We start from the raw sequence: 16656 nt of genomic DNA, 5'->3' as shown, positions 1-16656 counted from the left end.
GCGAGCAGACCTGCAACACTTAATCGATTAGATCTAAATTAATCGCTAACTATGTTGATCATCAATTAATCGGTTCAAGTCTTTTTTAAATGTGAATATCTTCTGGTGTCTTTGCTCCTCTGTGACAGTGAACTGAATATCTTTGGTGTGTGGACAAAACAACGCATCATGTTGGTGGTTTTGGGGAAACACAATTGACATTTTATGATATTTTATGATATTTTATGGACCAAACAAGTAATCGATTAATGGAGAAAACGATCGTTAGCTGCGGTCGTGATTGAACTTTTCCCAAATCTCCCAAAAGGCAAGAAGAGAAAAAGAAAGGTAAATATAGAAGTGTTTTGTTTTAACGGTCAAACAGAGCGGACTGTTCCATCATCACAAATCTGAATATTCATTTCTCGGTGAATCTCATGTAGTTGATCCGAGGGAGTCGCTCACACTGACGTGGTGAAGTGCGACACTCGGAGCCTCGGACTCGCAGGGAGCTCCAGGGATTTTTGTTTTCTCGCTGAGCTTCTTTAAAATAAACGTTGGCGGACTAAAGAAACTGAACCACGTGTTGAAAGTTTTTTGGCTGCAGCCACTTTGGTTTCGACCTCAAACCGCCGGAGAACTGAGGGAGGAGGAGTTCTGGCTCCTTGGATCTCTGCCTCTTGATTATAGCTTCAGATTATATCGAGGGTCTGAATCCCACTGTGTAGGATTTAGAAAAAAACGCCAAGTCTCTGGTGCCACCCAGTGGTGAATATAAGAACATATATTATATATATTTTTTTTTGTGTGTGTTATATATATATGTTTTTTTTAAAGGTCAGAAAAGTGATGTCTTTTGTTACAGAAGTGCATAAAGCACAACTAGCAGCTAATTTGACACGCCCCCAACAAAGCGAGAGAACTTCCTACACGCGATGGAAGCGGTTGTCCAGTCACAACAGAGTGGAGCCAGCTGGACCAATCAGAGCAGACTGGTCAATCATTGGGAGGGAGGGGCCTTAAAGAGACAGGAAGTGCTTCAGACGGAGGCTGTGAAAGAGGAGCTGCAGGAAACTGATGTGTTCACTGAGCATGTGAACCTTCTCAAGTCATAACTCAAAATTACAATGACCATGAACCATGAGCAGAATATGTCTCTTTAAAAAAATAATACAAGACAAAAGTGAAAACGCTCGTCTTCCTGCGGCAACAACTCTTAGACGCACGTGTTTCTTTCGACCGACGTGACGACGGCTCCTCGTAAACCAACGCTGCTTCTGTGAAGTGGAAGTAGAAACAACTCGCAGATTTATGTATGTGTGTATCATTGTTGGGATTTGTTTTTTGATTTTTAATTTTATTTTTTTTAAAGTTTTGACTGAAGATGTTGCTAACGGGACTTTTCCAGGGTTTTTTACATGAAACATGATGAATTCAAACCAAAAACAAAGCGGTGGCAGATTAAAATTCTATAATCAGATCCTCCTCAGGCGACGTTATAGGACAGACGTATCATGATCCATATTTCCATTATTGTCAACATAACCACTGAAAAGACCAAAACCAAAAGTTTGTTGTAAACAATTTTTCTCTCGCGGTTATTTTAGTGTCACTTACATTTCAGCAAAAAGAGTTTTTTTATTTTTATTTAAAGCAGCGTATTAATACACACGTGGTGATTCGGCTTCTGGCAGCAGGACGGTTTGTCTGTGTGTGTGTGTGTGTGTGTGTGTGCGTGTGGCTACTTGGTGTGTTTCCACGGCGACGAGGGTACAAACGCGGCTTCGGAAAAACAATTTGTTGACAATAACAAAAGTATGATTTTTTTTGACAACTAAATCTTAGACAAAATATCATTTTGTGATAACTGATATGTTAAGATGAGTATAAATAAAAAAATAAAAAAACTTCTTGTGTGTTTTTTCTCGCCGTGATTCTGGGGGATGTAACTGATAAGAAGCCTAAAAGGTTTTTTTGGGGGGGGGAGACGTTCTCCTGTAAAAAGTTCTCCAGGCCTCTTTTCCAGACTTTTCCACTGATCTGCTAGCACTCAGATCGGTTTCGTCGATCTGAGTGTTTTACTGGATAGGAGGAAGTTCCCTTTTTTTATTTTTTTATTTTTTTACTTCTTCCCACCAGGAAGCTTCTGAAAAAAATCGGAATCTTCTCCGCTCGCGTTCAATCAATCGTCAGAAGTCCGTTGAGTCCCCGGTCGGAGTCCAGTTCCCGACTCTGTCCCGTTGGCATCACATTGTTAAAACAGTGGAGAGGAAAAAAATTCAAAGAGGCAAAAATTCCTCTCCAGTGGTTTTTTTCCAGAAAAAGGAGACGGGGGAATTCAGAACTTGGCCGACGTTCCTCTCCCTCGGTCAGACCGAAGAGGGAAACGGAGGGAAAACAAACTGTTTGCTTCTGTTTCCAAACTTCTCCCTCCTCCTCCTCCTCCTCCTCTTCTTCCTCCTCTGCTCGCTCCGTCTCTGTGTCCGTGTCCTGGTCTGTGTTGCACCGTGGGGGCCAGCAGGGGGTGCTGTTAGGACGCCTTGCCCAGCTCTATTTTCTTCTGGATGACTCGAGCCGAGTGGTAGATGAGCGAGTCTATGAGACCGGCCACTGCAGGACGGGAGAACACAGAGGGTCACTTGGCTTCCAAACAATCACCCACATATTGATCGTTGTTCACGTATCAGGACTGACCTGTAAATACTCCTCCGATGATGGCACAAACTCCTGTTAGAAAGTGAGTGAATGATCTGAACAGAGAGAGAGGGGAAGTTATTTAAATCACATTCTTCTTTCTCTGACAAACAAACAACTTTGAAAGTAATTTAAAAACCTAATATTTCCTTGAAATGTCTTTATTTTTGCAGTATATTCCTGCTTCTAATCTTCTAGTTCCAAAGACTTAAAGCTACAGTGTGTAAAATTTATGAGAACTTATTCACGGAATTTGAATATATTGTCTATGTCGTGTTGAATACAGTTGTTGCAAAGAACATTCAAAACACAGTCTGGAATACGCGTAGAATTTTTTGCCGGTAAACCCGGAGGAGGAGTCAGCATCTTCAGTGTGTCTGTGTCGGTCGACAGTGCGGGTTAACGAGTCTGAGACGCCAAAGTTTTTGCGAAATGGAAGATCACACTTTATTATTATTAGATTAAAAAAAAGGAAGGAGACCACGAATCCTCATCACAAGAGAAGAGAAAACGGGAAGCGGGACGAATTTGTGACCGGCCATGTCAGACAACGAAGCAACACTCGACGTTGGCTGCTCTCGGGAGGAATATTACACACTGTAGCTTTGACTAGAGCTAAACGTATGAAACACTTAGTGAAATATGTATTTTTAAAATTGTGTGAGGTTTTTTTCATTTTAACATAAACTAAAACTTAATATTGACTGTAAGAGTGACAACAGTCATGTGATTATGATTTCGCGCTGCAGCGCCGGCGTCCTGCCGTGTCTCCTACCTGTGCTTCTCTGTGAATTTAACCATCATGGGTGACAGCTCGTACAGGACGAAGACGCCCGGCAGCCCCTGGTCTCCGATCAGCCCGTTGGCCACCTTCTCGTGTCTGGTGACCGAGAACTGGTTGGTTTTCACCACCTGGGGAAAAAAAAAAAAAAAAAGAACTCTAGCTGTCAAATACAGTTTGGAAAAAACAGTTAAAGGCTACGTGACATAAATTTGACAACTTTGAACAAACCGTTGGGACTCACCTCGCCGTCGGTTTTCACGTAAATTGTAGGAACGATTTTCACAAAATACTGGTACATCATCGACGCTGTGGGAGAAAATAACCAAAACATGAATAGAATATAAACATTTCCCTCAAGATCAGTGGAAGAAACAAACTCAAAGCCCCAGTGTGTAATTTTTGATATTTTCTGGCGGCATCTGATGGTATAGTGGCAAACCGCAACCAACTGAGCGACCGACAGGGGACACTTTATGGTGGCGCACCGCCAATTCCATTGCCTGTTTCCGACAGTGTCTGAAAATGCGACGTATTCTGGAACCGTTTAGTTCAACAACTGTATTCAACACGACGTAGAAACATGGAGACTCACACGGAGGTCGGGTCCACCTCATGGTAGATCGATAGATAGATAGTTACTTTATTTATCCCAAGCTGGGAAATTCTGGTGTAACAGCTGCACGTCTCACAAAGCACAGAAAATATATACAATATATACACAAATTAACGTAACAATATACAAACTGCAAAAATATAGAGAATAAGAATAATAACTATGAAGAATTTACATGAATATTAATAGTGGAAATAGTTCAGTAGTGCTCAGTTACAAGTAGTGTGCAGTGTAGCATGGTAACATGAAGGTGCAAATGTGCCGGGATTTATGTTTTAATTTAGATTAAACAGAAAATGAGCAGGAATTGTGATTTTAATGTTTGTTTTTTTCTTTCATGAAAATATTCTGAAAACGAGAGATTTATCTTGAATTGACCAAATCATTTCAAAAACGCCCGCGTGAAGTAATGTAACGCACCAGGTGGTGGCGCTGTGTACTTTTCTCCTCCGGGTGATATCCCCTCTTTAATTTCTGTCGTCGTCGGTCCCGGTCTCCTTCCTGTTTCCGGTAATGGCGGTCTGCTAACAAGTACATGTAAACGACGCCGCGCTCACAAATACGACTAAACAACCAGTTAGGAACTAGAAAGCAAACTCCCGTTGTTCAGATACACATCAAGGTAAGGTCCAGCTCCGGATGGATGGAATCATTTGGAATATGCCGTGAAAAGAAACACGTTGTGGGGAGTCGACGTTTCTCCGTCAAGGCCACCGGGGGACGTTAGCCCGGCGGTTAGCATGCTAAGCTAACACAACAAACCGACGCGCTGGGTTCAAAGTGAATTTGACGGATTTAACTTCATGACACGTTTGATGTTTGAGTCCGAACGGAAACTTACGCAGACGCGTGTTATTTTAATTTAAATTAAAAAAGGACTTGGTGACGGCAGCGGGGCGCACCGGTGTGCTACACAGCGTTAGCCTAGCTTACGAGCTAACATGGGCACGAACACAAATCACTAACTAGAGATCTTTAACAAGCACACGTCTTCAGTTAGGACAACTAGTCACCTGATGAGCTGAGTAATCAGTAAGTTAATGGAAAGATCGATTACAAATAAAACGGATTCATGTTCACTCCCAATAAAATTAATGCGGCGAATCCCTCAAATATCTGCTGGTCATTTTTCGAATAATCGACTGTTGAGTATAAATCCAAAAAATCCAAATGTGCAAAGTGCCTATTACAGTTCTCCACAAACCGACATGACTTCCTCTAATGTTTCGTTTGATTAAGAGTTCAAATCCAAAGATATTCAGTTACCATCACGTTTGGCCTGTGAGAACATAAAGACATTATATATATATATTAAGTTTTTATTTTTTTTAAAATGGAGATTAAAATGAATAACTGGTCATAATGTGGCTGATAAAATAATATGTCAATCTAACAAATTTCAGATCCATGAGTCAAATGTCTATAAAAACATTTTTTGAATGTGTTTTTCTTATTTTCTAAATCCCGATCGACATGTTTTAGCTGTAATTTTAAAAGATTTCACAGTAGAGAACCGATTTTTTGCTGGTTCACAAATCCATACTTTACGTTACGTATCACGTTCACACCAGAAAATTGAACATAAACATTTAAAGGGTTCACAATTCTCCCACAATGCAGTGCGCAAGGTGTGGATATGAAAGCGTGGACTTTGACATAGAGCCTCATCATGAGGTCATACGTCTGATTTAAGACTGTTGTGGAGTAAGAAATGGACAAACAATGTTGGTCTCTTCAAGCAACATTAATTTATGCTTCTGTTTGCTTTAAGAAGAAGTTAAAAAGAAGTTATCTGGTAGTGAAGCGTGAGTATGAAGAATGAATCGAGGACCTGGGATCATGTGATCGCCTTAGTTCTGGTAGTAGACAAATTACAAACGGTCTGAGGATGTTCCCCTCTTTTCCCCCCTAGTATTTTGTTTCTTGTATAATCCGATCAAACTGCACATCGACACTTCTGAACCATGTACCTCCTCCTCTAACCTTCACCCTCCAGATGCCAGTGGCTGTAGGTCCGTATGGCCATGGCCAGACCCAGCCCAGCTGTTTTGACCGGGTAAAGATGGGCTTCATGATGGGCTTCGCAGTAGGAATGGCCGCCGGCGCCATGTTCGGCACCTTCTCCTGCCTCAGGTAAACCTGAACTCTCGAACTATTCTTACTTTCATAGAAACGAAGACAACAACGACTATGTGAATGTGACGTAACTGGAAATACGAAGACTAGCTGTTATTCTCCAGGAGCCAGTGTGAGCCGAACAATGCTGAACAATTAATCATCCAGAACTGGTTCCCCAAACGTCCAGAGTGGGAAATTCTCCTGTTATTCACAGGAAAATAATCCCCCCCTGTGCACCCTATTGTTACGTCCCTAATACCTCATTAGCCTCCACCAACATTTAAATAACTACTGTTAATCCAACTCATTGTTCTGAACCGTCGGCTCGTTTTGTGGTCGTGGGTCAATTGTTCTACAATCTACTTATTATATTATTATTCTACAATTATACAAATGTCACATCCCACTGAATTGTTCACTACAAGTTAATGTGTGGGATTTAGTGTCATTTATATGAATAACGATAAACACTGGACTACACTATTAGACGTTTTAAAAAATAGTATATATAAATATATATAATATAAATATAATAGATATTTCGTAATTTTACCTAATGTTCAAAGATTTAAAGTAATATTAAAGTGATAAATGTTGTTTCTGGATCAAATAAAACCTGAACTGTCTCTCCTGTCTCCAGGGTCGGCATGCGAGGCAGGGAGCTGATGGGTGGAGTGGGAAAGACCATGATGCAGAGCGGGGGGACGTTCGGCACCTTCATGTCCATAGGTATGGGCATCCGCTGTTGAGGAGGACGAGGAACAAGCTCCTCCTCCTCATGACAACAACAACAACAACACAGCTATGGGACTTTTCAAATAAACCACCTCCGCCGCTCTCTGTTTACTCAATGCCGTCACTCTCTCTCAACCCGCTGTCTAGTTTTGTCAATAAAAGTTCAGATATGTCAAACGGGTTTTTCTGAGCATTTGTGTTTTGATTTCAATCGCTGAATATTATCGCGATAGAAAATTCCACCTCCAGACACTTTTCCCTACTAAGTTTCTCCAATGCTTCGTCTGCTGGAAGGTCTCGACAAACTGTACCATCAACCGTTTCCTCTGCTTTACATCCGATGGAAACAACAGTGTAAGTCGGTGAAGTAAATGTGTCTCGTCTATCGTTACAGACATTAATCGTTAATGAAAGTTCCTTCCTGGCAACAGCTACATAATAAAGGGCTGTAAAATATGATAAATGATATGTGAGATTTCCTCAGAGGTGCAGCAGGCACCAACTGTCTGCGTGGTCATGACTGTACATGGCGTGAGCAGATGAGAAAATTAATGTCACACAAGCTCACTTTGCAAATGACAAAATCATTTAGGCTCATCTGCTTGACAAGGCTTAACATCCAAAACTACGAAAGAGATTAAGTGCAAAATTATATTTTGTAACACTAAAGGTTTTAGGGTTAAGTTACTGCGTATTGTGTAATTCCGACGCAACATTAAAGGTGAAATGTTTGAACTTCCGACCTTGAGGGGCGTCCTCCCCACTCTCTCCCCCTTATGACTTTCCGATCGATAAAAGGTTACAAATGTCCCAAAATATATCTTAATTTAATAAATATAACACTAAAAACTACCGACCTTGCGGCGCCGTGACATCCGACCCGTCCAGGGGGTTTACGATGCCGGGGTAGTCTTTACCAAATGACAGGTGTTTGATCAGATGGGTCATGTTTATCTGCAGGACGACAGACAGAGAGATCAGTGACAAAACTTCAGCAACTCTTTTAAGAACATGATGATTTTCCATTAAACGTCCTTCAGTTTTTTTGTTTTTCATGAAAACTGAAAAAGCATAACCATCTTGTCTCCTTCAAAGAAAAGATCATTAATTCGCATTAAGAGATTGTCATGTAAAACAGGCTTTTTCTGATATAAATTATATATATATAATATATATATATACATATTTATAAATAAATATATACATACACATACATATATTTTTAAATAAATAAATATACATACACATATATACACACACATACACACACATTTATACATATACATACGTACACACACACACACACACATATATAAAAAAACATGTTGCAGAAATCACTCACGTTGTCTAAGCCGAAGCTCTGCAGGTCGTGAACTGCGAACCAAGAAACAGAACACGTTAGTCAACTCGTTGATTTTCAAGAAATCCTTCAGACACGTTTAGTAAAGAATTAGAAGAAACGTGAATGTTACTCCAGATACAGATCTGTCAGAACGTGAGTCTGCAATTGATCACTGATCAATCGGTCTGATTAGTTTGCGGATGAAAAGCAGCGAATAAAGCTGAAGCCAACAGTCACACACACAAAAGTTCAAAGCAGAGTTAGTGACTTTTCAAAGCTAAAGCTTGTTCTATGACTATATTAAATATGAAATAAAGCCATGGTCCCATGAAGACGATAAGTCGGACAAAAAAACAAACCACAGATTCTGTAAATCCAAAAACATTATTCCTTTAGAGAATAGTTCACTGTAAATTTTAAAATTCAACATCTGCTGATTCTTCTTGCTGCTCAGTTCAGAAGCTACAAGTCACATAACGTGCTGCCACTTTCTGCAAGATGATTTCCTGCAGCTGTTAGTCGCAGGCAGTTTTGTGAGCACGTGAACCGTGGGAGTGGGAGTGATTGTGAATTTCTTCTGTTTCAGTTTGTTCTTTTCCTTCCCACTACATGTTAAACCTGTTTGGCTGCAGACACACAAACACAAAGTGCACAAACTTGACCGGCCGCAAAAAAAGTGCTGGAAAACTGAGCAAACAACCGACAACGTAAGAGTTAAAAAATGGTGTTTTGTGTCTAATGTGACTTTTAGAGACAAGAGGGTAAAACGTCAGATAAATAAATGTAAGATCTGCTTGAGTTGGAGAAGTTAACAAACTGTACAACAGCGTCACTGTGACGTTTGTTGTAAGAGATTTTACATTACCCACAATGCAATTCTGCCACCGACAGCCCGCTCGGCCTCTGCAGCCGTACAAAGATTCACGTAGTTTGTTTCAACAAGTACAGAAGAACTCTCCGACATAAATGTAAAATCGGTGTCTGCCTTAAAATTAAATATTTTTAAAATATAAAAAATACATTTACAATTTCGTACTGACAAAGTCAGCTGTTTGCAAGTTGTGTACTTGCAGTACTGACCCACACAATCAACAAACAGGTTAGCAACCACACCAGAATACAAAAAAAAGTCAATAAAAAACCCAACAGAAAGAAATTCTGCAAAGAAAGATATGGACTTACTTTCCACAGCGTGCACTGCAGAAAGAAGAGAGAAGAGTCACCGTGAGGACGCAGGTCAGACAACAAACCACGTTTACGTTCATGCTCGTCGTGAAGGTGAAGCGCTGCGCCGAACTCTGACAAGATGGTTTTACATGTAAAACATGCAAGATATTTTTTTTCTTACTACTCGGATTCTATGGAGATGAGGAGTGAAGCATGACGACGGCCCTAACGCTTATTAAAACTTACCTCCGATTTTTTGTTGCTTTCAAGTAGTTTAACCTTAACTCCAGCGTTTGACTCATGAGACCTACATGATCTCATCGAAGGAGATTATATATTTTTTTAATATAGAAAGCTGAATGACGTCTGTCAGAGTGACCATGCAACTCACGATTTTTTTCATTGTCGATAAATCTGTCGACTATTTTCTCAATTAATCGATAAGTTGTTTGGTCCATAAAATGGTGAAAAATGTCGATCGTGTTTCCCAAAACCACAAAAAGATGTTTTGTTTTGTCAACACACTAAAGACATTCAGTTCACTGTCACAGGAGCAAAGAAACCAGAAAATATTCACATTTAAGAAGCGGAAATCAGAGAATTTTGACTTTTATATTTCATAATAACTACTTGAACCGATTAATCGATTATCAAAATAGTCGGCGATTAATTTTGTAGTTGATTACTAATGGATTAACTGTTGCAGCTGTACTTCAGTCCAGACGAATCAGAGGTTTGGGACCTAATCCTCAGCACATGTGATTCTTGTCTCTTGTTTCTGCTGCATCACAAACAGCAAATTAAATAATCTCAAATACATAAAGCCAACCAGATTAATGGATCTCACGTATCGCAGCCAGAGATCAGGTGATTCTGGTGTGTTCGGTAGGGCCCGACCGATATGAAACATATCAGTATCAGCGCTTATGTTTTACCAAACCACAGTTTTACTATGACACAGTAATCTAACGTAATAGCCAATTTTGTATTATTTTTTCCCCAATTTTAGCATCCGACTACAGTTTTGAGTTTCATGCTCGAAGCACTTTTCCTGCTGATGCAGCCGTTAAATAAGATTAATTTGGGCGCCATGTGATGGTCGCTGTTAACATCCTTCTCTTATTGAACGCGCAGCTGAGGGAAAACTCTCGGCAGGCGGGTGAAACGTAACCGTCCAGTCGAGATAAAACTACAGACAACACGAGGATGGCAGAGTACGAATCTGCAAAACAACGGAAGGAAGAAATAACGGAATGAAATAAAAAAGAAGACAAACGCAAGAAAAAAATTCTGAGAATAGAGAAGAATTGTACAACTCAATACAGTCAGTTTTCAGTGGCAATGTTATTTTGGACTCTGGACTTTAGCTTCACTCAATCAACTCAGACATCAGCATTTCTTCTTTTACTGTTATTTGTACTGGACTTTCTGGTTGGTGAACCACAAGATGGCCGACATGCAGACAAGTGTCTAACAACACGACCATGAGCACGGAGCTGGTGCCCGACCTTCAGCGTCCTGTACGGGTCACACAGCCGACTGCAGGGCGGCACAGTTTTATTTACCACACTGTGTCTGATACCAATTATCACTTAACTATGATTGATGTTCTAAATAAAGAAAATGTAGTGCACAAATGTTAATGAAATATTAACTGCAGCCAACATGAAAAGACGAGGTTATGATTAATGGATGGTTTGTTAATGGATGTGTGGGTTGTGACACGTGGATGAATAAACCAGTCAAAAGATTCTGAACACACGTTGTTGAAGCTTTCTGAAGTCAAATTCACTCTGTTTAAATTTTATTTTTAAAAAATATTTAAGTTTCGAGAAAAAGCAAAAGTGAACTGAATCTGTATCTAAAAGCCCCAGTGTGTAATTTTAGTCATTTTCTATATTTAGCTCATTCAGAGTTGATCATACATAGTATATGAACACATAGTTATGTACAAATATATTCAATTTCTGTGAATAAGTTCTTGTAAATATTACACACTGTAGCTTTAAGATGGATTTATATTGTCGCATGATAACAGTGTTACTTTGTCACCTGAGCAAGAAGCTGCTGTAACGACTCTGCAGCCCAGTGATTCTCTATCATTGTGTCGCCAGATGGTTGTGAAGAAAAAAATATATATGATATATCCTTAGACTGGGAATTGTTTTGACATGAAAATGTCTTGTACCAGTGATAAGATCTGCTCTAGGGAGGATTTTATTGAGTCTGTTTGTGGGAGTCAAAGTCTGTGAGCACACAATTTAGTGGACAATAGAAACAAGAAAAGAAAAGACTTATTTTGTGAAATTGTCTCCAAGCAACACAGAGACGGTGGTTCTTTCAGCGTGAGCTGCTCGTCTTTCTGATGCCGTGCCTCTTAGAAAACGGACATACGGGTTTGTTCAGAAATCTTTGACTGGTCGTGTGTTTGTGTACGAACAAAGGGAGGGCGTGGCGGCGGCGACAGGCCTTACCGTGGACGTGGGACTGCTGGAAACTCTTCCCTGGAGCGAAGTGGAAATTTCCTGCCACCTACAGCGGAGAAAGAAAAAGAGGATGAGAAAGAGCAAAAAACGTTTCATTGGGAGTTCCAATCCCTGCGGAAGCTCCTCCCATCAGGAACAGAGCTGTTAGAATGTCTACCATAGTGATAATTAAAGCACAGATCAGAACGGATTGACCTTGTTGACCTCCAGAAAGCCGTAGACCTGGCAGCCTTCGTTCTTCTGCTCCTGCATCTTCTGAGAGAAACCCTCCCTCTTACACTGCTCGATAGTGTCGGCATTTTTGAACGCCCAGCCTCGCCGCCGGTAGGCCTCCCGCACATCGTCGCAGGTGTTACAGCATCTGCACACGCAGGAAGCACGCACACAGAGCAAAAACAAGGTGAGTAAACACGAGGTTATAGAGCAAACAGAAAGGTGTGTGTATGCTGTGGCCCCCTCACTTCAGGTCATCGGTCTCTGCTCCGTAGCAGCTCTCACATCTGTTTGGGTCCAGTGTGCTCGGGTCAAACACCGCACCATCGTCGGCCACACCGAGTTCTACACAACACAACGGTTGTCATTATGGTGATCATAATCATGATTATAAAACAATTTTTTTTAATTTAATTTAGGTGAAACTCCCCGATCATGAGGCCCCGACATATCTGCATTACACTCCCAAATCTGTCAACACTCAATCAAAAAGGGCTGACACTAACGATTTATTATTTTCATAATCGATTAATCCGTTGATTATTTTCCCAGTTAATCGATTTGTTGTTTGGTTCATAAGAGAGGAGGAGCAAGTTGTTGCTGCCTGTGACATCAACGCAGCCCTTTCTTCTTCTTTTTGAATTCCTTACTGTCCAACAGGGTCAGGATGTGAAAAAAAACAAAACGGCAAAAGGTCAAAGTTCACCGTGTTTCTCTGCCTCCAGGGTCACGGGTTTCAGGTCTATATCCAGCCGCTGCTTGAACAGATTGTGCTCGACGTCCAGCTGCTGCTCGCCAGCCACGTCCATCGCGTCTATACTGAGATCTAAAAAATAAAATGGAGGACGGTAAGAGTTGATTGGTTGTAACGTGTGTCAGCATCGACATGTTGGCTTCACCAGTGGCTACTCACAGGCGCAGGGCATGTGGGGGAAAATGACATCGATGTTGATTTTGAGTTTGTCTCCTCGCGTCGTGTCGACGTACAGCTCAGGGTGAACCTGCAGCGGGGACGGATTACAACTCAAGTTATGAAAAAACATGTGACACTGAAGATATTCGATATGACAGAACTTCGCATCTTCCCTAAAGTTATGTGTTGTTGTTTTTTGCACTTAAGCTACAGAAAACAGATGTACTTTTCTTTTTTGTTTTCTATTAAAAAAAACAGCAGAATACACATAATAATATAGTTTATCGCAATGTTTTTCTGGGACAACATATCATGCAGAAAGACTGTTACCGTGACAGGCTATAGAATACACACAAATATCTGGGAAACTGGACCATAACAGTTACTCGCTGTAATCGTTTTATAAAGATTAGATTACACTTTATTGACATTGCACAGTCAAGGTAAAGAGACAACAAAATGCTGAGTATTTACATGTGTAGCAAACTATAAATAGTATATGTGTAGTATCAACAGTATTGATGAATATGAATACACCTAAGTAGTTAAATACAGTACGGTCATCAGTATAAAGAATAACAGTAAATACAGTATGGACAGGTTTGTGAAGTATAGACTGTTGTAATAATAATATGAATTTATTATAGATGAGGTATGTACAGTACTTTGAGATTGTTTTAGCAATGAAAAGTGCTGTATAAATGAAATTTATTATTATTTTTAGTAGTAGTAGTAGTAATATTTTAAAAAGTACACTATATGTGGGATATATACAGTAAAAAAGGTATATCACTCAGTCACTGGGAAATAAAGAGTTTTTAATAATTTTCGATGATTATAATAATTAAATTAAAATCTTCTGAACCTTCTGAGAATCTTGTCAATAACGTGAAGCTCAGTCGCTCAGATTCATTGTCAGGATTATTATTATTAACTATGAGAAGCACGACGCGAAAGTGTGACTGACTCCACAGTTGTGTGTTTGTGTGCTCGGACTCATCTGACAGGTCCGACAGGAAGCTCTTGTTGAGGTTGAGAAAAGTTGTTAAGTCGACTTCGTGTAAAATATCATGCAAATAAAATGTTGTTGTCAGTGTTCAAACCATGATAAACTTGTCGCCACTCGACATGATTATTATACATCATCATATTCGGCGCTGCTAGCGGTGTTGAAGAAAATTAACGCATTCGTCGTCTATGATGAATCTTCCCCAATCCTGAGCGATGTGATATACCAAAAATATATTGCGATACTATCTACAGGCCATATCGCCCGTCCCGTGGAGGAACTTACCTCTTTGGTGAGGTAGTACTGCAGCTCCGACACGAAAAGGATCAACATGATGACGCCGCTGATGATGGTCACTGCGGAGACGGAGAGAGACGGAATCAGTTATTTTCTTTCTCTCTCATCTCCTTTTATCTCACGTCTGTGCATGTGAATTAGAAAAGGTCTTGAATTCAACTGTAGCCAAGCAGTCAACTATAAAACATGAATATTCTCACGATTATGTAAAATGTTAGTGTCTGCGAAAATATTATTGAACATATTGGCTTCACGCTCCAAAAACAAAACAACATTAAAGACTTAATTAACTAAACTGGTTCAGGGCTTCCACAAGTTTTTCATTAAATAAAAATATTCTGTTCATATTTGTGTCTCTATACATCAACACGCTAAATACTATTTTGTGTGTATATATTAATGAGTATGTGTAATGTGCCAATTTATTGGGTCAGAATTTTTTTTTAAATCCATATCGGTGACTAAGTCTCAGTTTTACAACTAACAGTTATTTTCATTAATATATTAACACAATAAAAATTTGTCTTGTTTGATCGACAGCCCCAAAAAACACAAATATTATTCAGTATATATTCATTTTACTGTTATGTATGACAAAGAATTATTCAGTTAAAAAGAAATATCAACTGATTGCTGCAACTCTTAATTCATATAGTCCAAGGTATTGAGACATATTAGAGCTGCAACAGTTAATCGATTACTAATCTACTACTAAATCAATCTGCAGCTATTTTGATAATCGATTAATTGGTTCAAGTAGATTTAATGAAAAAAAAGGGCAAAATTCTCTGATTTCAGCTTCTTAAATGTGAATATGTTCTGGTTTCTTTGCTCCTCTGTGACAGTAAACTGAATATCTTTGATGTGTGGACAAAACTAAACATCATCTTGGAGTTTTGAGAAACACAATCGACATTTTTCACCATTTCATGAACCAAACCACTAATCGATTGATGGAGTAAAATAATCGACAGGTTAATCGATTATGAAAATAATCGTTAGTTGCAGCCCGAAAACATATGTATTGCGTACAGCTCTTCTAATGTCACGCCTGTAAAAAAAAATCATATTTTCTAGGGGCTGCAACTATCGATTACTTTCATAATTATTCGATTGTAATCGATTATCGGTTGCAGCTCTACACAAAACAAAACATCATCTTGAGGTTTTTGGGAAACACGATCAACATTTTTATCACATTTCACGAAAACCAAACTCATGGATTAATCCAGAAAATAATCCACAGATTAATCGATGATGAGAATAAATTCGTTGCAGCCCGAGATTGCTGCGACTCTTAACTCCTATTGGAACATGTGTTGCGCTTACCCTCATCTCATGTCTCCCCTGTCATTTGTCTTAAAGCATACTTTTCTATAGATAGATAGATTTCACGAGGTGATCAATGAAGCCTCCATAATCTGAGCAGCACAGTTTGAGAAGTAGTCAGCAGGACTGTTCAAGTCAAGCTAACGGGCTACAACACGTCAAAAACCAGTGGAACTGTCCCTTTAAAGAGGACAAGAAATGGACATTTTCTTCAAAAATGTGATTTTATATTACAGTCCCCGGGTTCCGCTGGGTCTTTGCTCGGTGTGGCAACGTGGCCGTGGACCTGTTGTCTCTGACAGTGTTTAATAACTGCTACATAAGACGTAAAGGAATGAATCAGTTAGCCTTGTTGTTAGCCTCGTTGCTAACAGCCCGTGTGTGTCCGTGTGTTCCCGCCGCTCACCGGTCGCGCCTCCCCACGTCTTCACCCGGAAATCCTCCAGGGTCTTGGGGTACGCGTCGAACTGCTTCAGCTTGTTCAACGTGTCCATCTTGTTGTCGAGCAGAGACCAACAGAAACCCGCCGCCGATGCACACGGTTTGTCGCCGACAGACGCCTGCACTCCGCCAGACGCATCCACCGCTCCGCCGCTTTCACTTCCGGGACACACGTGGGGCGCGGCTGCGTCCAATCAGAGGCGGCCGCGTCATTTGTCCTCTGATCTGAGGTTCAGATCTTTTTATTATTTTATTTCATTTGAGCAGTATGAGCATTATTATACTGGATTGAACCAGTGCGAATGAACCAGTTTTTTTGTTTTGTTGTTGTTTGTTTTTATTAGTTCATTTTGAAGTGGTTTTATTGAAGGATTTTTAAATATGTGCCATAAATAAAGTTGCGTTAAAAGTCAAGTCAAAAGTCTTGTACTTTTTCTTCTTCTTCTTCCCCCCACCCCCCAAAAAAACTAAACTGTGCAGTGCTCATTGTAGAAACGAAAAAAGCTGTAAGTACAATATATATATTTACATATATT

At 40.0% G+C, this 16656-nt stretch overlaps 3 protein-coding genes across 5 annotated transcripts in view; 2 read left to right on the top strand and 1 right to left on the bottom strand.

The window, feature by feature from the left end:
* The window catches only part of LOC118308749 (NACHT, LRR and PYD domains-containing protein 12-like), a 988189-nt gene that overhangs the window by 681817 nt on the left and 289716 nt on the right, over nt 1–16656 (top strand). The window lies entirely within an intron of this gene.
* ergic3 (ERGIC and golgi 3) lies at nt 2081–16294 on the bottom strand. 2 transcript variants are annotated; one of them, XM_035630164.2, is made up of 14 exons: nt 16086–16294; nt 14339–14409; nt 13045–13132; nt 12838–12957; nt 12380–12476; nt 12114–12279; nt 11907–11964; nt 9448–9462; nt 8266–8297; nt 7781–7877; nt 3699–3763; nt 3449–3585; nt 2674–2729; nt 2081–2589 (listed from the first exon to the last, which is right to left on the bottom strand). In XM_035630164.2, the coding sequence occupies exons 1-14, from the start codon at nt 16171–16173 to the stop codon at nt 2510–2512; spliced, it is 1170 nt and encodes a 389-aa protein (XP_035486057.1). In that variant the 5' UTR covers nt 16174–16294; the 3' UTR covers nt 2081–2509. The 2 variants fall into 2 exon arrangements, with proteins under 2 accessions (XP_035486057.1, XP_035486058.1); XM_035630165.2 differs by lacking the exon at nt 9448–9462 and having other exon boundaries at nt 16086–16293.
* On the top strand, nt 4542–7104 carry romo1 (reactive oxygen species modulator 1). Its single transcript, XM_035630203.2, has 3 exons — nt 4542–4692; nt 6067–6203; nt 6829–7104. The coding sequence occupies exons 2-3, from the start codon at nt 6067–6069 to the stop codon at nt 6935–6937; spliced, it is 246 nt and encodes an 81-aa protein (XP_035486096.1). The 5' UTR covers nt 4542–4692; the 3' UTR covers nt 6938–7104.

The sequence above is a fragment of the Scophthalmus maximus genome, chromosome 6, assembly GCF_022379125.1.
Source record: "Scophthalmus maximus strain ysfricsl-2021 chromosome 6, ASM2237912v1, whole genome shotgun sequence".
NCBI lineage: Eukaryota > Metazoa > Chordata > Actinopteri > Pleuronectiformes > Scophthalmidae > Scophthalmus > Scophthalmus maximus.
Note: the sequence above shows the minus strand (reverse complement) of the source record. Positions and strands in the feature narration are given on the sequence as shown.

Excerpts from the sequence above, each read along its gene's own strand:
- romo1 (XM_035630203.2), top strand. The coding sequence starts at position 6,067 with ATGCCAGTGGCTGTAGGTCCGTATGGCCATGGCCAGACCCAGCCCAGC. Across the intron at positions 6,204-6,828 it reads GGCACCTTCTCCTGCCTCAG|GGTCGGCATGCGAGGCAGGG; the intron begins GTAAACCTGAAC and ends TCCTGTCTCCAG.
- ergic3 (XM_035630164.2), bottom strand. The coding sequence starts at position 16,173 with ATGGACACGTTGAACAAGCTGAAGCAGTTCGACGCGTACCCCAAGACC. Across the intron at positions 13,133-14,338 it reads AGTACTACCTCACCAAAGAG|GTTCACCCTGAGCTGTACGT; the intron begins GTAAGTTCCTCC and ends TCCCCGCTGCAG. Across the intron at positions 3,764-7,780 it reads GGATGTCACGGCGCCGCAAG|CGTCGATGATGTACCAGTAT; the intron begins GTCGGTAGTTTT and ends TTTCTCCCACAG.